General features: G+C 38.9%; 1 protein-coding gene across 4 annotated transcripts; it reads right to left on the reverse strand.

Annotated features, from left to right (window-relative positions):
* Window positions 1-1,678: 1,678 nt before the first annotated feature.
* Window positions 1,679-20,750, reverse strand: LOC144646613 (uncharacterized). 4 transcript variants are annotated; one of them, XM_078506263.1, is made up of 7 exons: window positions 20,707-20,750; window positions 14,962-15,516; window positions 12,409-12,475; window positions 5,833-6,043; window positions 4,354-4,472; window positions 3,060-3,201; window positions 1,679-2,452 (listed from the first exon to the last, which is right to left on the reverse strand). In XM_078506263.1, the coding sequence occupies exons 1-7, from the start codon at window positions 20,734-20,736 to the stop codon at window positions 2,182-2,184; spliced, it is 1,395 nt and encodes a 464-aa protein (XP_078362389.1). In that variant the 5' UTR covers window positions 20,737-20,750; the 3' UTR covers window positions 1,679-2,181. The 4 variants fall into 4 exon arrangements, with proteins under 4 accessions (XP_078362389.1, XP_078362388.1, XP_078362387.1 ...); XM_078506262.1 differs by lacking the exon at window positions 20,707-20,750 and adding an exon at window positions 19,561-20,364; XM_078506261.1 differs by lacking the exon at window positions 20,707-20,750 and adding an exon at window positions 15,835-16,656.
* Between the last annotated feature and the right edge of the window lie 4,171 nt (window positions 20,751-24,921).

Genomic DNA, 24,921 nt, shown 5'->3' on the forward strand with positions numbered 1-24,921 from the left:
TGGGGGAGGGGGCGGGGTCAGGAGTTGGGTGGATGACCGTACGGGAACATTTACATAGAGTAAAGGTCGGGACACACTAGGCGACAAGTTGCTGCAACGTGTTGCCTCGTGTGACACGGTGAATTTTTGTCGCTGCGACAGAATTTTGTCGCTGCGATCAGTCGCACGAATTCAAACTGGTTTGAATTCGTGCGACTGATCGCAGCGACAAAATGAGCGAAAGCGCCGTCGTCGCAGCGTGAGTACACTTCTGCGACAACTCGCTGCGACAAAATGTAAATTAACCAATGAGAGAGTGTCGTGTATTTTTGCCATATTGAATTGGAAAACTAGCCACATTCCCACTCTTCAAAAGTCGCTGTGTACAACGAACAAGCGCCTTGTCGCAGCGACTTGTTTTGAGGTAGTACACAAGGAGCGACTTGTCGCCTAGTCGGGTCCCCGACTATGACTGCTGAAGTAAGCCATTATTTTCAGTTTAAAATGTGGATAAATGTAAGGGCGCGTTCTATTGGAAACAACTGTTTTCCGTAGTTTATTTAATTTATTATTTTCTGAGACTGTGATTGGTTCTCCTTGTCTAGACTTTCTCAAAGTCGTTCGCTTTTCGTTTCCGGTTTGGTGGCAGTAGACCCCGGTACTACTGTGTGCTCTCCTCGCGCTCTGTGAGCTTAACTTGTAGGCAAGCCTACTCCTTGTCCAACAGACTCGTTGAGCGAAAGAAACGAGAAAGAAAACAAAATGGCTGCCCAACAGTGTATGAGGTACACGAGAAGCTGTTCACGGCTCTATTGTTTTTCCCTCGCCTTCTGAACAAAGACTTTTAAATGTTTTGTTTTAGTTAAGAAGTATTAGGAAAACCATTCACTGATTGGCTGGTGTTTATTTTTTAAGCAAGTTTAAGAACTTTTAGTGTGAATAGACCATAAGGACGGTTATTTAAACTGTCTTTGTAATTTATTACTTTTTAGATTTTATCAGTTGGTGAGTGTTATAGGTTTAGTCGTGTGTTACGATAATTATGAGTTCTCAGCGCGCTTGTATCTTGCGAGTTTAGTCTGTAAAGGTAAAGATAAAGGGAGTCCACCGCACTAACCATTAGGCCACCGTGCCTCCAGAGTTTTAAGGGAAATGGTCAAAACTATTGAATTTAGACAGGATTCACCGGTCTGCAAAAGGACAGGTGGTCTCTTCATGTACCCCTCCCCCTTCCCCACCGTAAAAGATGGTGTCTTGTTTGAATAGCCCCACTCTATCAGGAGTCAAAACTAAGAAAAAGATTCAAACCTCCTTGTGCCATTTCTCCTGCAATGCTAACCTGCGATCAGGCCGTTCTTTTTTCTTCCCCCGCAGCAGTAGTAGGGAGGGAGGGTATGATTTCAGGTTACTGCAATGCAAGCTTCATGCACATTGAATATGAAGGTCTCAACTTGAATTTTAAGGCCAATAAATTTTGTCTATTTGCCTAATCAGACAGGTGGTGTCTTGCATAGCCCCCCTACCCCTACGAGTACACTTGTTATGACCACTTCCCTTAGTCTGTACTCCCGGGTCTGTACTTCATGGCAAATAAAACACCTTAGGCTGCCCTAGAATATGTTCCCAAATCCGCCAAAGCTCAAAGACACTTCCAACCATAAGATTAAATAAAATTTCCCATAGCAAAATCACAGCAAAATGAAACATATCGACAATGTATGTATATTTGTCTTCGCAAAATAACCAAAAATCAGGAATATAATTTTTCTGTACTAATTTCCTTTCATTTCTTTTCTAAATTGTAAATATTAATATCTCGCGCTTAAAACGACTGAAGCTTACATTGATAATCAGGCAGATAAATCCATTATATTGCGTCTGTATTTCCTTGCTGAGGCATAAATATTTTATACACGACAGCAATTTTATTGTGATATCAACTCGAAAACACGTAATAACAATTTGTCCCCTACCCTCCCTACCCTGTCGATTTTTTTTTCGGACTGATATCACCTATGTCGAGAAAGTAGCGTAATTTTTGTCTTTCTTCTATGATTATAATATATTCTATACATGTTTATGGTCCGAGGACAGCAGCTTTGTAAGCCGATCTGTAATACCCTATCTAACTAAGCGATGAGTACAAATTCGATTTTCCTTCTTTGCTTTCAATGTACAATGAATAATATATATATCTTAAGATCAGGCCTCGCCGTTTTTGACAATATTTTGATTTCTGCTTCCGGTGTTTCCGCCGGAAGTGACTGTTCCATCGTGGAATTTAAGCAGTTCTCCTAAGTATGCTTGGAATGCGTTCATGGCCGCATTGATCGCCGGTGAGCCAAAACCATGCGTCACGAGACCAAACTGATTGAGACTGCGTAAGATAGAGTCCGGTAGGTTACTGTTGGGCAACCTGGTCTTTGGGTAGGGGTCCTGTGCAAGAACGTCTTGAAGTTCCTTTGTCAATTGTCTGGAAGAGAGGATGGACAATAACATTAACCACATATCGACCTGCTACGATCTGCTAAACGCCTTAAAGGGACAGTGTCGCCATGATTTAGTGCTACTTGAAAAAGTGCAATGAAGGTGTTGGTATTAATTGGAAATTCACTAATAGTAACCTGGCCTTGCTAAAATGTACTGTACTTGTCGTGAAAATTGTTTAAAGGTGGTTCGGCTATAGACGGATAGTGTCCTAAAACTTGATAGTGGCTTGCTTGATAGTGGCCTAAAACTTGAAAAAGTTGGGCCGACGGTTTTCAAGTTTGACATTGTCACTTGGAAAAAAACCCACTTAAAACCATTGATAACGTTTATTTACACCTTGGAGAATGAATTTTACCTTTCTTTTGTTGTTCAAAAAAGTTATGTTGTTGATAAATGAGTGCACCCTCGTAAAGCCTTGATGTCAGGATACAAATTGATGATGATGATGATGATGATTATCCTGACATGCGAACAAAACGCTCATAGAAACGATTATGAAATTGGCCAAGGCTTACGTGTTTTTATATAAACCTGAAAGATCTTAGGTTTGTATAAACTGAAGCTTTTATAATTGACAAAGCAGTACGTACTTGGCCGCAATAATTGCGTTTTTCCTGGACTGTTGTTGTGATGGTTCGGCATGTTGCCTGTACTGTCGCTCTGCCAGCTGCGCGGCGGGAAATTCTGATTCACACACGTAATCAAAGTCCGCAGCTAAATGAGCAGCCTCTCCTGCAAAGGATAATATAAATATATAAAATAAATTACCTTTATTAAGACACAATGAGGATTGAAGCTTTAAGCTCGTGGGGCCGTGTATTCCCGATCGAATTGGAATCAGTCGGAAGTGTTGGTTTTTGTGGAGGGAGGAAAACCGGAGAACCCGGAGAAACCGGAGAAAAACCCTCAGAGCAAAGACGAGAACCAACAACAAACTCAATCCACATATGTCGCCGTGTCTGGGAATCAAACCCGGGCCACATTGGTGGGAGGCGAGCGCTCTCACCACTGCGCCATCCCTGCTCCCCTAGTTTTAATTTTCACCTTTTCATCTTCTACAATGAAGGAGGATACCAAAGGGGGGTTCGTGATCCCGTTTCACGCACAAGTTTTGACCAAATTCACGTGTCACGTATACTTGAAACAGCAGAATTCACGGATCACGTTTCTTTTCTAACTATTTTTCACGCGTCACGGTCTATTTTTTGCCGTATTTTCACGCGTCACGGACTAATTTTTGCCCTTTTCACGTGTCACGCATAAACCCTTTGCCCCCCTCATGAAGGTGAAAGCAAAACAAAAATGGCCACGAGTCAGCTGAAAGAACTCCGGCGGTTGTGTACAGCAGGAAAGACTTTGACGAAAGGGCTAACGCTCGAAACGTCAGCTTTTTCCAAATTTGCTTCGGAGGTTTATTTACCTTTATCGACTGCAAAGTGATAATCAACTTAGTATATAAAAAAAACGCCCAGGGTAAATAATCTTTCTATGATGGTCCAAAACGGGTCATCAGTAGCCAATCCGGTTAGGATATATTGCCCACGTGACTTGAACTTCTAAGCCTGTGAACAGGCTCTCCGGTCGATGGTGGGGCGAAAGAAAGTGGAAAGAGAAAGGAGGGAAAGAGGGAGAAGAAAAAGGCGGGGGAAGGGGAAAAGAGAGAGAGCTCCCCTGCGTTTCTTTCTCCTCCAAGCCCTTCTGTCCCTTTTAGGCTCGCTTCGCTCGCCGATCTTTTTGGCCCTGCCCTGCCCCACTTGGGAGCCTGTTCGCAAGCTAAAACTTCTCGACAAGCTAAGCAAACTCACTGTTTCAACCACATCACAAGGGAAACATATTGTCAAGAGCTCCAAAATCTCTCCAACTTCACTTTTTTTTCAAACGTACCTTCTACTAGTGAGGTTAGTAGCGTGACTTGTGCTGCCTTTCTCCTTCCCGCCGGAAGTGACAGACCAATTTTTTCTAACTTGTCACGCAAGCTCTTACCACCATTCTTAGACTTGGCTCTGAAATAAAATAAAATCGTGTTAGTAAAACATCTTTGGCATGTTTGTCCTCCAGGCGTAACTATAAGAAAAATTCGCCAATCGATCTTAATAGAATGATTAAACCAGAAAATTTATGTGAGAGTTCGGTGAGAGTTAAATTGCCTTCGGTTTCCGAACCCAATCGGACCATCTAAAAATCACTTAAAGTATACCTGATACTTGAAAAGTCCGCCTTAATAATAATAATAATAATAATAATAGAGAAAAGAGAGAAAAACTACTAATCAATTTCAACGGACAGTGGAAAACAAATCTAACTTCACTAGAGTTTCATTTGATGGCTTATTTTTATTGATCCGCCAACATAATCTTTCATAAACCGGCGAAACCTTAGAAAGGAAAACTCGGGGTGTGGCACTTGTATTCCCATGCCACGTCTTTTTTTAATCGAACGGAATCCAACGTCGAACATCTTTTCCAATCACCAAGCCATCAAAGCTAATAAATTCTTCGATTGCACAACTTAAAGTTTTGGAAAACCTTCTTGAGAACGGCGATTAGATTTTATCAGATTTCATGTTGGAAGATCTCGACAAACCACCAAATTCTTTAGTCATGAAAAGTCCGAAAGTTTCGCTTTGACAAAAGGCGCAGAGGAAAAGGAGAGGAAAAAACCTGATACAATATATTCCTTTAAAGTAATCGACTTTTTACTAATTACGGAATGGTTTAACCTACCTTATTATAGGAAATTAACGATACATGTTATTAACGCGAATTTCAAAAATTCGCGTTAATTTTATTGATGTAAACACGTTTACTATAAGCATTTATCCAGAACTTTTCTTAAATTCGCGTTAATTTTATTACGCGTAAATTTTGTTCGCGTTGTTAAAATGCTTCGTTATATTCCTATAATAAGGTATATCACTTGAGAAGCATTCGTAAAACCCACTGCATCGCTCAGACAAGTATAGTAGCCGACCATAAAACACCTTATAATTAAATCACCTGAAAGCCAAATATTATGGGGACAACAGTTGGACAAATTGTAAAAACCTGAGGTTCACCTTTTCACGTGTGGTGTGATTCTTTTTTAAAAAAATTAGAATCCTATAGGTTGGCAAATGATTTGAATAGAGGAGGATCAGATGCTAGTCGAGTGTTGAGAATGTTACAACTCGGAATATAAATTCTCTTCACTAATTCTCATTCGCCGAAAAACAAAGAAAAAAAAACACCCCTGGCACCCAGGGTGTGGTATGATCAATTATTTACGAGAATTTAGATTTGATGATTTCCCATATTCTCTTTACCTGTTTGTTTAGCAATTTATTGATATGGAAAGGCGAAAAAACATATTGTTCACTGGGCTTACCTCCTAAGCACGCCGCCCAGCAGCGAAGCATTCAGACACTCAGGATGTGAGAGACGCCTGCGGATCTCACCCACAGTAACTTTGTATTTTGATGTAGAACTGAGCAGTGACAATCTGCCTGGCACACAACAGAACACATCTGACGGATGAACAGGGCTGTCTGAGTCAGCTTCTTCCCGAGAATCGCGATCAACATGCTTTTGTTTGTGACCTGTGGCAAAGAAACAGGACACCCAACAAGAAAATTCAGTCAAAAGTCTTTGAATGCCTGTACTGTTTTAAGGGATGTTTGTGTAAACTAACACAGTTACAATCTTTTCGGATTGTCTAGCTCAATATTAAAGTAGCAGAAACTTTTATGGAACAAAATCTCGTTTCCCGATCGAATTTGCGAGCAGAAAATATAGACGGCAAACTGATCCTGACGGCTAAAGCGGTCAAAAATAATAAAGTGGATAAAAAACTAAAATATATTGAAAAAACTTTGCCCTATATTTCAGTTTGCAATACAACTCTTCCTCAGGGGCTGGGCGGGAAAAAATGTGAGAAACGTAAAAGGATCACAACAAAATTGCGATCGTTACATAGGATCGTTACAAATTTGTGAGCTGTTGTTAGGCTTTCCGAAAATCGTAGCTGGCGTTTTTCCATACACAAAACAACATTTTACCTATCCGAAAACAACAACTATTGTATTTTCCATGTTACGAACGTTCGAGCCTGACATTTCACTAAAGACAATCAGAGGGCATAACAGGTCTTCCGAACAGATATCCAACGAAATGATCCTGTGAGTGCCTCTGAAAAAACGGGTTTTCTTCATCATTACACTATTATGAGCGAAGACGTCGTAGTTTGTCCTGCAGAAATACTTCGAGCAACCCTTAAAGCCTCGGTGGAAGTAATTTTAGTCTTTAGGCCTTACAAAACAAGGCTTTGACATTTTTTCAGTTTAAAATTTACTGAAGTTCAGTTACGTCTTCATTTCAATTGTGCAACTTGGAGAACAATTGCATTTTCTAAAGTACACTGGCTTAAATCTAAAATTTGGCTATTTGCGTATTTGAGGATTAAGTCACGGACTTTAACATTGTATTTTACATCAGACTTACACGCTAACGTTTCCTGGGTTTGCTTGTCACTCGCAAGATGCCGGCGTACACCATTATATTGTAGCTTCTCGTTTTTATATACAACTGACTTTTTCGCGCTTTTGTTGTTTCTAACTTAAGTTTTTTGTCGTTTGTTTTAGCCGTGTGCTTCTAGCGCGCTTTTCTCTGATATCACACGATCATAGGACCTTAACAACTCAAAGACAGTTTACCCAGTTAACCGACGCGTAGCTCCAGACAGAACCAATGAAGGGTTAAGACTTTTTAGTTTTAGCTTCTATGGTCAAGTTTGATGCTGCATGAAGAGTTAAGTTAAGACCACTAAAATCTGAATTATGTATTCACCAAAACCTTTCTTTTAACATGTTATTATAAATTCTTTTTACTGCTTTTCTTATATTTCTTTTAATGTTGGTTCTAAGAATTAAGTCAGGTTCAACAAGACAGCATCCTCCAGTAGCTAGGTGATCTAATCACATCTCATTTTACTAACAATCTATTTTGAGGAAGAAAATTAAAACTCGACTGATTTGAAGATTCAGTTCTAACAATGGCAAAGGGTTTTACTGTGCTTAGGCTCCCAGTATATAGGAACGTGACAAGCAATCCTGAGATAATTTTTTTTTAAACAGTTTTTATTATCTTGTTTTTTTTTTTTTTTTTCCCCCTTTTCCCCTTTTTCAACGCTTGAGAGAATATTTTGTCTGCTCCCGGCTTACGTTGCCATTAGTTTTTTTTTTTTTCACCGTTTGCGATCTAGAGCGTGCTAACCACACCTGAGCTACATGCATCACCAATTCTTTTTTTTTTTCTTAAGTGGAGTAAAATCAAGTCATATGACTTGAGGGTCACTTATCTTGAAAGCTGAAAGCTGTATTACGTTTTACTGCCGGGTTTATTACAATGTTTTTAATGATTTAAGGTGCTTTTGGAACAAAGGTAGTGACCCGCCCATTTACACGACTCGTGGCTTTTAAATCTGGCAGCATGTTTCCCGGCGGTTAGTTCAAAGCTACCACTTTAATATCTACAAGCCTGTGAATAACTTTCCCCGATTTTAATATAGTTCTCCGAATTAAAGATCATTTAAAAATATCCCGGCATTAAAGGACAAAGCCTTCGGAACCGGTAGATCATAAACAGAGACAAACGTTCATAAAAGAACGAATTATCTTGTTCTTGCTTTGACAAAAAATAAATAAATGCGGATATAAATTTAAAACGAAAACTTTATGGATTAAACTTTTAATTATAAAATGGAGTTTACGAAGTTTTATTGCTTTATTAATTCGTTTTCGTTTTCATTTCACTATTTTTTGCCTATGAAAATTTAAGTCCATTGCAGTAAATGTCACCGGGATTTGTCACAGTATTTCAACACTGTTTTTCTTCATTTTATAATTCACACCTATCTCAAAAAAAACGTTCATGTAAAATGCAGTGCTTTCACTGTGAAGTTTTGCTCCGGACCTTTAAAACAGTTGACTCTAAAGATCGTTTTTGAGCAGTAAACAACTCGAAAGCTGTAATGTTGATGTTTTGGTATCTGATTTAACATGCGCTATCTTGTGAGAATTACTTTGCCGGTAACCAAACATTGAAAAAAGTAAACGGTGAAACTTGAAACTTATTAATTAGCTAAAGAGAACAAAAGAACTGTACAGAAAAGGCAAACTTGAGAAGGAACGGAATATAGGATGTAATTTTACAAGCTATAACTAAATAAATCTCTAGTTATCACTGGAAAATTGAGTTGTTTATTTATTCGCGTGGAACTGAAGTGTTTAGGAATGAGACCAAAACGCACACGAGCCAGAAACAATGTGTTATTTATATTTTAGCGTAAAAGCTCTTGCCTAAAGCAGTCAACCCGGTGAATCATTGAAGCGTCTAATGGACATCAACGTTTTAACCAAACAAATGCCATGTTATTGCTGCAAGGCTGTAACAGGTTATATGGTAGAACAATTAAAAAACGAGGCTAAAGGCTTAAATAAAAGTGTTTTTAATTTGACCCTAAGGACTAACCAGTAGTAGTACTTAGCCTTAAAATTCAACATGGCGTGCTATTTATTCTAGCGTCGCCGCGTCTTAGCACGCAAGAGTGGGTTATAGCTAAAGCTGTGAGAACAATGGGACGGCGAGGGAAGAAATTAAAAGTGGTTTTAATTTGGCCCTACACAGTTACTAGGTAGCATTTAAGTGCTTTCTAAATATAAATTTCAATAAAGGGTGGGTGGATTGCAGCATTCTAACTGTGCGCGCTGACAGCAGCCATCTCGAGGTCAAGTTCACCTCATTCTTACTGCTAAGCAGTGTTAAGAAGAAACAAGAATTAAAATGCGACTTAAGAAATGTGGTTTCTTGTCAAAACGAAAGACAAAGAAACACCTTCCCTTTGTTCGTTGCATAATGTTATGTCAGCAAGAACAACCAACGACCGCCCTTAACGGTGTGAGGGCTATTACGAAGTTCCCAACAACGACAGGTAGAAACCCATAACGACAAAATTACAAATTCACAAACGATGCCGACACCTTAGAAAAATCCTAACAGCACTTGTTCTGGCGTCACCTCGATTAAGCTATGTTTTATGAAGGTATTTTTAGCCTTTGTGTTCGTTTAACGGTTCAAAGGTTTTTCACACAGACATTTCACACCGTATTTCTAAGCGGGGAAAACAGTTATGTCAAAACCAGTTATAACGAATACTTAGCTTTTCTTGATTGTTGCTAAACAACTACATTAAACTTGACTTTTAAGCAAAACATTTGATTTTGAGTGCGTTGTTTGCCCACAGTGTTCTTAAAAACAACAGGCACATGTGGATTAAAATAATTGTCTGAAGTGGGTTTTAGAAAATTCTCGATAATCTTACGAATCTTATGAATGGATGTTATATACACCATTTATCAACCAAGGGGCCTGCAAAGAACTCATCTGTTGCTGGAAAGAATTAACAATACAAATATCCAGGTTGTTTATGTTATCTAGAACCTTTTCTGACCTGACGGTTTTGAAACAGAGGGGGCATGTTTGTTTGTCTGTATTTCATTCTTGGACCGGAGGAAAAAACTTATAGTTGCTCGTGAATTGTCTGCACTATGTCCTAGATACCAGCAAAGTATCTTATACTTGTCCGGTCAATAAGTGTTCTTGACAAAACAATAAAACACCTGACGCAAAGAAAATGCAATTTGAATACAGAAAGAAGGAAATAATCATGGTATAGGATTTCACAGAACAAAGGGTGGCTTGAAAAAGAATAGTCGAAAGAAAAGCACATGAATATTTAGAAGTAAGTGAGCCGATAGCATTGTTTGTTCTCACAGTTGGTGTTTTGGTTCAAGATATCAAATCTTTCATCCTATAGTTGTTAGCACTTCAGTTGTCTGTAATTTGCGCGCAAGACTCCTTCAACAACAAGCTCAGTCGTCTTCTCAATTTCCCAAAATATCCGGCCAAGCTACATCTTTATCATGAAATATTTATAATTGTGTCGTTCACCTGTTCCGTTCATTTTCAACTTAAAAAGCGGCTTTCACTGTTTCCGCGCGACTTTTTCAGGCAGATGTTTTATATGCACCACGGATTAACATTGAAATAAATATAATAATAACGATAAGAATAAAAATAAAAACGGATAAAAGACAAACAGGTTTTTTTTTCTTTTGGCAAGGCGAGCAGTTAAGACCCCGGGGTGTGAATGAAATGTTACACGGTGCAGAAAGCCATAAATGTGAAGAAAATGTTAGTGACAACTCTTTGCGTGTGTGCAGCCTCTGGAAAATACATCAATAGTAATAAACTGTTTTGCAGAATAAAATTGCGAAAAGCACTGATATAAATGGTGCCGGTGGCGTTTGTATAGTATTAAACTGTCAACATTAAAAGTTGTTGAAAAGTTCTTGTAAAACTCGTGTCAATAAGTGTGTGTGTCAAAAGTAAATAAATAAAATGCTTAGCTAGAGATAAACAGCGGAACAAATTGAACTGTCAAGAGCGATTTTCACATATTAATAAAAAGTGAGCTTTGGCCTTGGTTTTTGAACTTCTCAAGTCTTAACTCGCCTGTAATTTAACGTTATTTTAATAAATTGTTCAGTAGAGAACAAGAATTCGGGAATAGCCGTTATCAAACGCCTCCAGTGAGTCAAATTTCACACAAATCATCCGGACATGCTAACTAGTCTAAACAGAACGAGAACCTCCAGTAGTTTGTGACCTTCGTTAATTCAATCACGTTTATAGATAAGACATACAGAAAAGATTCACACTTTGAGCAAACATTGACAGAGTCACTTTACAAGAGTATTGACAAAAGGTTAACGGAAAACTCTCGGGAAAGGGAGCGCAACTGAATATAACAACGAATAAATAATTATAGTAATAATAGTAAGCACAAAATAGGCCAATTAAGTTTTTAAGGGACGAAGCAAACTTTCAAATTGCTTTTCAACGCCTGGGGTTAACCTTTCCGTTTGTTACTCAAAATTTACAATCTTTTTCTCAAAATAAAACCAATGTGACATTTTACTTTGTATTTTTTTGGTAATGGCTAAAAATCGAGCATCAAGAAGAAGACTGTCGTTTTCGAGATGAATTTAATCTATTTGCCATTAAATGCGCAGCACAAAAAAGTCTCACTAGTAAATTAAATTTGAATTTTGCTGCTGATTTCGTAACGTGGGCAAATAAATATATTTTCAATATTTTAGTTTTAATTTTTTTCTACGGAAGATTGATGACCAAAGCTAAATATTGTCTCGTGATTAATGATAGTACAGATAAATAAAGTGCATGCATTACGCTGTAGAAAAACTGGCATCTATCTTTGTTGAAGGATATTTATAGAAGTGTATGTCTACTATAAGAAGCCAAGGTTAAAGTGGACAGCCCGGAAAATTTTTTGGAAGCGGATCGAGAATATTTTGATCAAAGTGTCATAAAGATTGGTGTTTTTGTTTGGTTTTAAAATCCTACTTTAATCACTAATACAGGACAAATGTCCTACGCACAAGCCTGATAAACATGTTCCGTTTCCTCCTGGCTTATCAAATAGGAATTCAAAGAGAGCTTTTTAATGATTTTAAATCAAGCAATATTATTCAATTTTTCGTGTACCGTGCTTTTAGAAAACCTTCTCAGACCTGCTAGCCATAACACTAACCTCGGCAATTTTTCTTGCCGTTTATCACAACCAATAAAAATATAAAAAATTGTAAGTCAGTTGAATAGAAGAGAAAAGTATTAAGCTTGCAGTGAGTAAAGCACAATTTATCTAGCTTCAAATTTAGAAATGTTATAATATTTTGCCGCCGCCTGGCGCATAACAAATGGAAGTGTCTTTCATTAGTATCGCCCTACAAGTAAACAACATTTTGTTTTATATCCACATACCAAAAAAATAAAAGGGACACAAACATACAAGCTAAGGGAGTGGTCTAAGCTGTATTGCACTTACTTTCCCGTGAATTGTGGTTGCTGTGTGTATCGCCATTCTTGCTGTTAAGGGCTCCTGGTCGATGATTCTGTAGGATCGAAAAACCAAAATTTTAAACCTCTTACAAGCAGGAACAGACATTTGAAGAAATTGCGCCTAAACCTATCTCGACACACAATATAGAAAACTTATTCGCCATAACTTTGATTTTATTTAAAATTTTACAAACAAGAAAGAATATCTAAAACCTTTGTGTTTTTCTATTACCTGACAGTCTTATTCCTTTATTGAAAAGTGTTCTTCGTGATATCATTCCACATTAGGTGACAAAAAACTCTCTAATATAGGTGTTACTTATAACACCGTAAGATAAACTGAGCCACCTGAGAAGAAATCTATTATTGCATGGGCTCGAAATGGGTTCGCTAATCGCTTCGTTTTTATTTCAAAGCCATGGATCTATTTAATGTCTTTCCGCCCTTTTATTGTAATTTCTGAAGCGCGTTTGGCCGGATGCCCAAGAGTTGCATTTTGTATTTGGTAATTGTCACGAGAAGGAATATTCTCAACGCGGCTTCTCGGTGTTAATCAATAAACTACTGTGCTCGCGTGTTTAAAAATCGCTTTTAAAGCTCTAAGCAAACTAAGTAAATGAGATTAGGAAACACAGTGGTATTTCACACGTTTAAAAGTGGCCGTGAAGTACTCTAGGGTCACGGTTTATGACGCTAAAACGAAATATGAATGCCTAGAAAACCGCTAAACACAACAGCCGAGCCAACTGTAAACATTAGCAGCTGGAAAGAATTCTTTAAAGCGTTAATTCGGTAACACAGCGAAACACGAACGGGGCAAACGACCACGTTATCCGATATTCTGAATTGGATTTTTTTACCGGGTGAACAGTTGTGTGGTTGTTTTATTAATTGCTCCCCACTGCGAATCCAAAGTAAAGGCCGTCTAAACATAATCGAGACAGCCACGAGATCTGTAACCCATTCATTCCTCTTCTCGCGCCATTAATGGAAATCGAGAACACTAGTTGAGAAGGACAAATAGATTGGTAAAAATACAGTAAAAAGGCTTCCCAATATGCTGTGTAGTCCTTTCGTTTGTTAAAGCGAAAGACAACTGAATCGAGAGCATGACTTTCTCGTTTACACTTTTATCATACTAATGGATTTTTGTGGTTAGTCAGCCCAAAATGAGAACCATTTTCAAACATTATGTTCTTCGCCTTTCTTCTTAGCTTTGTCCAATGTTTGTTCTATCCTTCTTTTAAAAATCTTTAACAGCAAAGCAATTGTTACATCACTGTTTCAGTGTTTAAATCTTGCCGTTGTAAAACAGCACTGATAAACGAGTGTTTCGAATTTATTTACGTCTCCTCCCGGCATGGGGTACTTTATGACTTCAAACAGGAGCATTTTGGTTTCGTTAAAATGTCTTTTCTTTAAAATAAGGACCTCTAATTCCGATCACACGATCTCAAGCAAGTCACGCATAAGATCTTTTGTTGGTTGATAGATTTTTTTCTTTCTTCCCATGAGTAATTTTCACCTGGAGGATCAAATCACCTGGAGGAACATATGACACGACCAAATCGTTTGTTAGGGTTTGTCGACAAAGTAGTTAGCATTTTGAAAGCTTTGTTTCCTATGAAAATAGCCCCAAGAACCATCGTTTATTAACATCAACAACGTAGCCTAGAAAAGCGTTGGAGCAGCGAGTGTTAGATAAACTTTTTCAATTCAAAACCGCAAGACTTCACGCTCTTGAAACCCGTTTTGTTTCGAAGGCTTAAGGAGCTCTTTGTGAGTTTTTGTTCTCGTGACTTCTGCTACCGAGTGACGTGTTATTGATCACCGCAACTGTTCCACAAAAACACACACATTGTTCAAAGTAGTAGGGAGTAAATTTCCTAGTTATCAAACTTTTTCGCGGCGCCGGTAACTCGTGAAAACAAACTAAAGTCGCATGACTGTCATCGGTTTACGCGGACTAAGCTTCGAAGGAAAACCCAAAATGTGATAAGTCGGATAAAAGCCAGGCAAATATAGCCTCGCTCATGAACAGATAGTCAAATAAAAAGGAAATTTGCGTTGAGTGTCGGCTATAAACTGCGGCAGGAATAACGCTACGGGCTTTAATAGATAATATTGACCGGAGGACTCGAAATTGTCACTTGCCCATGACCCTGAGATTGTCGCATAAGATGTAATGTTGCCCACACGCGCTTCATGGTTAAGATCAGTCAGCACTTAAATTTCACAGATCACACATGTTTACGAGTAAAACCTTATGCTAGTGGGCCTCTCAAAAACCAACTCATCTCGCATGTAGACGTTACAGGTTTGTGTTTTAAGAAAACGCCTGAGTTAAGCATTTTGTGCGAAGCGTTGTTTGAGATTTTTGCCATCGCATGTTGTTATGGCGTTGCGTCACTTTCTTTAAGTTAGCCAAATGGCGGCAAGAATTTGCCAAGCGCGCCAAGAGTACAGGTTTGTTATTCTTTAGGATTAGGAAAAGTGTGCAGTGCGTGACTACAAGAACAAGACTGAAATATTCCGTTACCTGCGATTCTTGCAGGTTTCCCGGTGCCATCATATCCGCGATCAACATGTCAGGCCTTCTCACGGCTGAGTAACGTTCCTCCATTCGCCTCGCGTGTTCCATGGCGGCTCCAGCAGCAAACTGATTCATGTGCACTTGTTGTAGAGCGTCCATCCGAGCGGGATGTCTTGCTTGATGCTGCGACACTGGTTGAGGATGTGTTGGACCGGTCATGGTCGGATGTGGCGCTCCAGCTGATGCTGGGTGAAATCCCGCGGGTCCATTACCGAATTGCTGTGAATGTGCTGTTGGAAACGGCTCAAGAGGATGAGTAAAGTCGAACCTCGGCTGCTGTTGCTGTTGATAGTGTAATGGGTTATACTGCGGAGCATAGTACTGGTGTGTTTGAGGCTGCATCGGCGAAGGCAAAACCTCACGGAAATCGTGAGGCGGTGTGTGTGAAAGGCGAGGAGCGCACGAAACTAACCCTGCACTGGTTACATTGGCTGAAGGTGAACTCACGACTCCTGTTCCTCCGCTAACAGTGCTTACGCCATGTAGCCCAAGGACTCGATCCTGCGAAGCAACAAACGCATATGGGGTTAATAAGTCTATTATCTAATGAAAATAGCTTGCGTAGTGTTATACCGGTGTGACACTAGCGCGCTCACGACATCGGTTGGGAACTGAAGGTGGATTTCAAAGACACGGACCGCTAGTAATTTAGCTCACCGCCATCTGACGACTCGACGAACGGCCGGTTTTGTGAGTCTGTTGAACGAGAAAACGGCTCAGGCTTAAGTCGCTCGTGGATCAAGTGTATTTTGACAAGTGTGAACAGCGATGAGCTGGCCGCCACTTGACATGGTTTACAGAATAGACTTATATCCTTACCTCGGAATCGATCAACTCGAAGGCGGATGTCGACGTTTCTGTTCGCTTTGAATGAGATGAGGAAGGAGATAGAGGAGTCAATGGCGGTGACAAGTCACGAGTTTGCGATCGTTTTCTCTTACTGCCTGCTTGCCTCGGTGCTGCTTGAGTTGTACTGTTCGTACCTAAAGGGCCCAACTGGGACGTCATAATTAAGCTTAATTCACGGTCGGTGCTAAATGTTTTATAACCCCGGGCCCTACCAGTCGGTGGCACAAAACGTTATACTGTCACGGTAGGCTGTGCTTAGCTCGGCCTTACTCCACTCCACAGCGGTGAAAGTCTTCAAGTTTATGACAATTATCGCCCGAGGGAAACCTACTTCACGTCGCACTTCAAATACGGTTTAAATTTCGTGCAGCGGCGATGCTTTGTGTTTCGTCAGGTCGCAGCGATCACTTTTCAAAAGATGCTTCTGGGAATTGACAGGGGCTTGAGTGGCAAGCCAGACGGATTTTAATTATTTTCTGTCGTATTAAAGTTTCCAATTATTTGCAAATCAATTGAGGCCCCCCGATGGTTTATAGTACTTGTGTACTCTTCACCTTGTTGCCGATTGGCAGATTAAGAAAGCAAATCGTATAATAATGCCATCCAACACCCAATAATCTATGGTATATAAACAGGCAGGCGGGGCCATGTCACAATTTTCACTGAGCCTTTTGTGTGTTTGCGTTCTTTGTTTGTACCATGAAGTGGGCGTGAGGACTGCCGTCAAAGCCTCTTCCAAAGCATTTGTTCACCCCAACTCCACTATGCCGTCATTAAGCATGGTAATGCTGCAAAAATCCGCTAAATTTACCGCAGATTGTAAGAAAACAACGCTGGCGATGTGAAGCGCATATCGGCCACGCGTGATTGGTTTGGTAAATGAAAAGTGACAAAATGTTTCCTGAATCGTGACTGAAAGTCGGGAATGGTTTGTGCTCTAAATTATACCAGATTAGATGTCGGTTTCCTTTGATGTTCATATGCGCAACATAACAAGATAAAAGGAGGCTCTGAGACTTTTAACTTTAGGTCAAAGAAAATTGCTAAGGCCTCAAAAGAACGCCCACAAAAGGCACGGGGCCATATGTTTATACGAGTTAAAACGATCGGCTTTTCTGGGTGATGAGAAGCTATTGCTAGACGTAACGCACTAGTGCGCGCGACCGACCATTAAAACATGTTTCTTGTAGGTCATCTATCTTTATATCTCTGTTTTGAAGTGCTTGTAAACATTGAGTACTTTTAAGGCTAAACATTGGTGACTTTCTATAGTGTTCTTTTCTTACTTGAGGCCTAAATGTTGAACAGATTTGATTAATTATTCAATAAATAGCTTCTTTTATTTCATTATGTCAGCAAGTTGTCGTAATGACTTCTACACTCAAAGCAAAAAAAACTCTTGGTCCCCTAAAATCCTTTCCGAATAAAGGAAACCGCTAGATGCTGTCTGATGTAAGGCTACTCGTGAATGGCTTAAAACATCTGTTGGGCTTGTAAAAGTATTCTAGAATCTTTGATCGATCAAGAGTCTCTCGCACGCGCTCACTGCCAGTTATTGCTAGATCACACAGTAATTGTTCCTTGTTTACAAGTGCTTAGAATTTGGAAAGCCGAGAAAATTGCTCGATATAATTATCCCCAAAGGATAAGCCGGATATTTTGAACCAAAACAGATCAATATTGAACTGCAGATCACCAATATTTGAGATTGAGTTAGCCGACAACCAAACAACTGTTTGCCAACAAGTACTTAAATGAACTTTTCGGTAAACATTTACAGCTTAACCTTTCAACAATTCCGCGCGCTCAGTTTTATGTGGCATTATAGCCTCTTTCAAAAGAGAACACACAACAAAACCAAAGCAACCATAATTGGCACACTGCTAGCGTGTTATTCAAATATAATGTTCATTCAAAGAACCCCGCAGATGTAGGCTTTTGTCGTAGGACTTCAAAATCATGTTATTTATTCTAAGGCATGGGCCTCACGCTGTGTCGACATATCCACACTCAATTCACAGTCAAACACAAGTTTTCCGCAAAAAAATTCTGTCGAAGCCACCAAAAAAAAGGTGATCTTTTGTTTCTTAGCAGCTGAGGAAAATTATATAGCGGCAAAGTTTTGTAGAAATAATCTATATGCTAATTTTATCTTTCAAGTTTGGCTACATCGTTTGCCGAGTCACGAAACATGATACATCCTTTGCGGGAAGATTTTCACACTTTGTGATTGACAAATAACAATAATGAGATGATTGAAGACTATTCTCGGACAAAACCAAGAGGAAGAAAATGTCTTTTTTCGTTAAAACGTGCCTTTTCGTAGTCTCTTTTGCTATATTTGCATATTTCTCCGACACGTAGACAATGAATAAAATGTTTAGGCTCTAACCAGCGGAGCTGGTATAAAGAGAATTCAAAAATGTTTTTTGTCCCAAGATTTTAGGAGGCTAAGCCTTATTTGCACAAAGTTGATTTCCTTCCGATCTAAAAGTCGATTTCATTTTAGCTGTTTTTTAAAGGCGGACACGATTTCAAAATAAAACAAAAAAATTCGAGCAATAAACTTCGATAGCACCTCAATAGAAGTCAACTTGCCCTTGCATGTAAAGCGAAAAGTTTTAACTGACAGACCATCAATCATCAAACCAGACGGGAAAAAAATATAAATACATTTTGCTATATTTTTTTAGAGCTACAAGGATTGGTTTGTCGTGATGATTTATGTTAATTGTTTGTTTTATCAATCCTCCCTATGCTTCAGTGACACTCTAACACAATATTTCAGTGTGCCGAACATTTTGTTTTGTTGATTCACAGCATAAGGCGCGCGACTTTGATACATCGAGGTTTAATAGCACACGAGTTCGCCTTCTTTTGTTACATGTACATACACATCAAACAAACACATGTTTAGCCAGCTTGATCGCACGTCTTGTCACCGGAAAAAAGGTTTAGAGTATCGCCTTACTTGATTTCAGGTTTCCCTGTCAAACCTCTTACGTTTCAATCACACGCAGCTACAAAATCACTTTAGCACACTTCGATACTTCTAAACACCTTGTAGTCCGTTTTATTTCACGAGCGGATTAGACTAGTCGCTAAATCTTCAGCGGAGGGGTTACAGGGTTGAGAGTATCGCGTTTCGACAAAGTACTTTTAGTGACGGCGCTTTCGAGTATTGTTTGTACAACACTTGTTGTCACTTCGTAATGGCTTATATAATAAAACAACAAGCACCAAATCGTTAGAAAATTACGTGTAAATCGATAGCGTGCAGAGCGTGCCGTGATAAATTACACGCAAAATAACGGCTTCAATCTTCAGACATTTTCTTTCCATTGAAATTTTTGTACGGAACGAAGGGCATTTTACTGAAAACTAAAAATAGAAGCTGGCGTCGATTGAAGGACGTGGGCAATATAAATGGAAATGATTAGTTTCCCTGAGCGACGTAGATGCGAGAGGAATATGTGGAATTTATGTTTTGTTTTGTCGCAAAAGACCGCTACTTCAAACAATGTAGAGAGTGTCGATTTTAAAAAGCAAACACATAAATTTTATTCAGAAACTTTTATCATTGTTTTAGTGGCTGAAAAAACGGTTTGACGTTTGAATGTGGCCAAGGTACGCAAGGAGTATAGAATAAGCGTTTAGATTATTTCGATGACAAAAAGTTATTAATGTGAATCGTACCTGGTGCAAATGATTCGAGCGGTGAGCTTGACGCGTTGTTCTGCGGCCACCCTTGACTCTCTCACTCATAACGGTGGCTTGTTAAAGTCACACAAACACTGAACTGAACTGAAACCTCGCAGTTTCATGTTTCACAAATAACGGAGCTCTTTCTCTGCCAGATGTTTTTCCACACAAAGATCTACCCCGGGAGTCTCTGTTAAACAGTTGCATTCAGAAGTCCGAAGAGAGCTTAAATGAGATCTTCTTTAAAGTCTATACGAGACCAAGGTTGCCATCTCGAGCCAAAAGGTTGAAGAATTTAAAGAAGTTTGTTATATCAATCGATCACTCAATCATGACACAGCCGAGGCGGTTGATCACAAGGTAAATACGATGTTTTTTGAACGGAAGTAATACGTAGGAAGACGTTTGAACCAAAGTCGCCGCAATTCAGTTGTATTCATTCGCGCTAAGTGGAATAAATGTCCTGACTCATTACCGAATTTTTCAAAAGTATCCAAAGCATTAAAGTCTCTATTCGCACCAGGCAAACAGCTCGAACAAACGCATTTATCAGCTAAGTTCTGTCTAACTTCTCAAAGTGTTTATCACCTAATTCCAAAATGATCCATTGCTGAGTTAGCTGTATTTTGCTTCATTGGCTTTGAAGTCGCTTTCTACTTCCCTTTTCTTTTCAGTGTTTGAGCGACATGCCAATACTCTCAATGGGCAGCCGGAAAACACTTTGTTTCAACAGACAAATGCTTACGACTTGACTTGAAATTCAAGTGCGTGACAAAATTGCTCGAATCTATCGCCTCGGAGGCATCTTTAAAGACGAGTTTGACACAATCGATAAATTAAGAGGGATTCTTCAAAAAACCGTAAATATTTACCTAAGGATTACCAGCCGGTCAAGGGGTGTCACGAGAAAGCATTTGAGTGTTTGTATGTATGTGCTTGCCGCAAGAAGAGGGAAGGGGAGGAGGTTTACAAGGGCCGACAACTCCACTCACATTCAGACACAAATGACGCACACAGCTTAACAAGAGGCAGGTAGAAAGAGGAGCAATACAAAGCTGAGAAGCGGTTTACAACAGGAAGTTGCTTAAGTGTTTGTCAGGGTAAAACAACAGCGGAATTTTCAGATTTTTGCCTACTAACCTTTCGTGGGATCTTCGCCGGCGGTTTCATCGACCCGCAACTGTAATCAGCGGCCGTCACATCGCGGGCTCCTATAATATCTTGAAACATGCACATGTTCATCTTGAAAAAGAGGAAAATTTTTACTTCTTATTACTAAAATTTTTGTCGTAGATTTTTTAGTTAAGCGCTTTTTGCCTATTTAGCTTCACTGAACATTACCAGTTCTGCAATGCCGCAGTGGTTTCAATTGATGTTTTTTATATGAATAGGAAGATTGGTCAGTTTGCTTGTGACCGACAGTTTTGTCTAATAATAATTATTCTGTACGTATGACCATTCAACGTGGGCGCGTGGCTTACCTCATGTTTTGATACTTAATATTTATAACAACTATAATATTTTTAAGGGCTTGGTCAAGTATGGCTTCTCAATTAAAAAAAGGTAAAATAAAATAAAGTAAAGTAACTAAAGCTAGACAAGTTGCATAATACAGAGAGCATCTTTTTCTATAATTCAGCTATTAAATTAAACTTGCAATGAAGAACCCTGTTGTAATCAGTGGGCCCTTCGCAGCTAACGGTTTCATAGCCTGACAATATTCGCCACGCTGGAGAGCAAGCTACACGCCGGGAAAACAAAGCGACTTCAAGCAGTCAACTTTGACTTTTCTTCGGTTTTCAGGCCCGTAACTAGACCTTTACCATAGACGAGGCAAGAATTTGTTACGGGGCTCAGGGGGCATGCCCTCCAGAAAATTTTGAAATCTAGAAGCCCTGAAAGTCTTTCAGAGACATTTTTCGTAGGTATTTCTTGAGAAAAAACTATCTTGTTCATCTAAGGTTATCTTCCCAACAAAATATATTTTTTTGTTTCAAGTTTAAGTAATAATCTAGACGAGGGAAATGCCTCGTCTTGCCTCTTGCTAGTTCGGCCCAGTGACGTCCCAGTGCGTAGCTTGCTCTCCGAGCAAAGATAGATTTTGTGCCATGTGACCATTAGCTGCATAAGTCCCATTTCAACCTTTCTGAAGTGCCTGCCACAGAATAAGGGTATTTGAATTTTCAGCTACAAACGTTTCTGCTGACTCGATTTTATGCTCTGAAATTTGAGAATATAGAGCGGGAACCTTACAACTATCGCATCTTGTTGACAGAAGGAAAGGTGCAACATGACATCAACATTTCGAGAAAGGTAGATTTGGAAGAACAAAAATTATGCGAAATCTGCTAATGACAACTATTAAGGGATATCAGTCTTCATGAACACATTCATGTTGTATTTTTGCAGTAGACGGCTAAAAACTGTACCCGAAGTTGTATGACGCAAAGCTTCAGACCTTTCAATTTTCAAATCTTTTGCCGTTTACGACGTTTTCGTTGTCGTCGATGTGATATTTTGCTTATACCATAGCTTTGTCGTGTGACGGAAAATTGAGCAAATATTAACGTTCTATTGTATATAGGCAACAGGGTAAATGATTTAACCAAAATGGTATTCCTTCTTTTCCACTGTCCGTGAACTGAACTCAGTGAAGATATCAGTGAAATTACCGTGTACTGATCTGTTGCAGATCAAATTGGTTTTTAGGTTAAATCTCTACACTAAAAGTATAGTTGATTGTTCACATGCAAACCATTTTCAGGTCGCAATTCACTTGTTTTTTTCACTGGTTTAGTCCATATAGCTGGATGTATTGTAGTTTAAATTGGTTTTCAGGGTTTTCAGGTTAAATGTTTTCAAGTTAAATCAACTTAGCTTAATCGGTTTCAACCTAAAGATAACAATTTACTGGACTTCCTTTTAATGAATTCAAGTTATTTTTTCCATTGTAAATATGTTATCTTCAGGTTGAAGCAGATTACTCTAGGTTGGAAACATTTAACCAAACCCTGAAAACCAATTTAAACTACAATATATCCAGCTATATGGACTAAACCAGTGAAAAAAAAAACAATTGAATTGCGACCCAAAAATGGTTTGCATGTGAATAATCAACTATATATACTTTTAGTTTAAAGTCTTAAAATTGAAAAAGTGTTAAAGTGCTTTAGCGTTGTCATAGAGAGTAGGTTGAATCACTACTGGCTGTCCTTTAGCCGATCATTCAACCAAACTGCTATTACAACAAGCATGAAAATAAGAAAATAAAATCGTCAACCGACAAATGACTGTAATTTTAATCGTAAACTCTTAAGCAGGATTTAAACGAACTTTAAACAACAAGTTATCACTGATTTTCAGGTTCCAGCCATCAACCGGCTTAAGGTCACCTGCAACCCTCGCCTCCGGCACACCTTAAACTGACTAAGTGGAAGTTGGGGTGATATGACTTTCAAACATCAAGACTGTGCTGCGCTCTGTTATGTACTACCGTCTTTTGCTACCATTAGTCAGTTTTTCTTTCTTGAACCATACAGTTTTGTGTAAGTATCACTTTTTACCACTGATGAATGGCTAAGCCCCAAACGTTTCCAAGGGTTTTTTATGAACTTAACTTGGCACTTTAAATAACGTTTATTCTCATTTTTCACAATTACAAGTGCCATGCAGCAAACGAAGATTCTTCTTTCAAACTAGTTTTTTGTATACCGTCACGTACTTAGCTATTGTTTTTGTCATGGAACCTTTTTAATGACATTCTTGTTGTCGTCCTTGTCACGGTGTGGATTGCTATCAACAACCCCCTATTTAATCCGGCAAATCTTTAAAGTGTTAACATAACTGAACCTTCGAACTGCACTGCGCAACTACAATATTTTAACTTTTAAAGGATAAGGATTTGTGTTCCGGGACTGCTATTCTTTGAGGGGAGTGGTTGTTTATAATTTTACTGATATTTCCCGCAGGTCAACAAGTAGCTACGAGTGGTCTAAATGTAAAAAATAACGTGGTTGAGAGCAAAAGGTGTACGTTTGAATGCCTTTAATTACTTGTTTGCTGCGGTTTGCTGGCATTTGACAATTGGCCAAGCTTTTATTTGAAAATCAACCGACAAATGGCTCAACATTTAGCTGGTAAAATCTCTACCCCGCCGGCTATCCAACTTGAAAAATGACCCATTTCTACTCCGAATCTAGACGAGAGTGGTCATCAAACGTACAGGACCATACAGGGGCCAGAATGAGAATAAGCAGGGGAAATGACCATCTCTCACCATAGAGGCAAACTGTCTTGTTATTTTCAATAAATTCTCCCAGCTAATACTTCGAAAAGTATATGAAGATCTATAAGTAAAGAGAATTTTGATTTTTATACTGAAATTGGCGCCTTAAAGGGTTTACGTGCTATGAACCATTATGTTGGAGTATTGCCTAAATAGGAAACCAATAATCGTTTCTTATCGCCTTTAGCGATTAGAACTTAAGGACTGAAAGTGCAAAATATTTACTTATCTACTTAAATTGTTTTTTAAACTGGCACTCAGCCTATTTCACGGTTTATTTATGGTTTCTATATTTATGCAGTTTATCGCTCAATTCCGAACGATCTTGATGTCAATATTTCACTGAGGAGTCAACTGGGTCAAAATCGGCAAGATTTTTATGAAAATTGTGAAGGCGTGATGAACACAGTTAGCGCTTTGTTAATTTTCCAACTATTACGCCAAGGCCAAAAAAAGAAAGAGAGAGACTTTAAATTTTCGTGCGCTCTCGGTGACACTTGCATGCAACCTGCGTGCACTGCCGTAACCTATCGTGCACTTCTGAATGTAACGGGTTTTTGAAATGCTTCTCGGAAGAGAAGAGCTATTTTTGACACTTACGCTTAAATAATAAGAGCAGTCCCGTATTTCCCGCTACTCCATAACTCAACGAACGCCAAGAACAGGTTACGAGCTACCAATGAAATCAGGGCCACTGTTGGAAAAATGAATTTGTCGAAGGATCGCACGTAACTTTAAACTTTTAGCCGAGTAAATTGTTTTTTATATATAGCATTTTTAACATAGTAGACACAATAATATTTTTAGGTAGTTTACATTTAGATTTTGATTTTTTTACATTCTTAGATTCTTTTTGTTTTCTTTTATTGTTATTTTAGTGGAAATGTAACTAGCATTCTAAGCAGTGTTTCCCACTTTAAATAAAGTATTGATAGGAGAGCCTTTGTCATTTTTCTGCAAGGGGAGGAATGGGGTTCCAAAATTTATCTTTGTCACGGTGGGAAACATAGCAGTCGCAGTCCTTTTCAATCCTAAATTAAAAGTGTCGGTTGAAAACATACTATAAAGCG

This window comes from Oculina patagonica, chromosome 3 (assembly GCF_052425735.1).
Source record: "Oculina patagonica isolate OP01 chromosome 3, crgOcupat, whole genome shotgun sequence".
Taxonomy (NCBI): Eukaryota; Metazoa; Cnidaria; class Anthozoa; order Scleractinia; family Oculinidae; genus Oculina; species Oculina patagonica.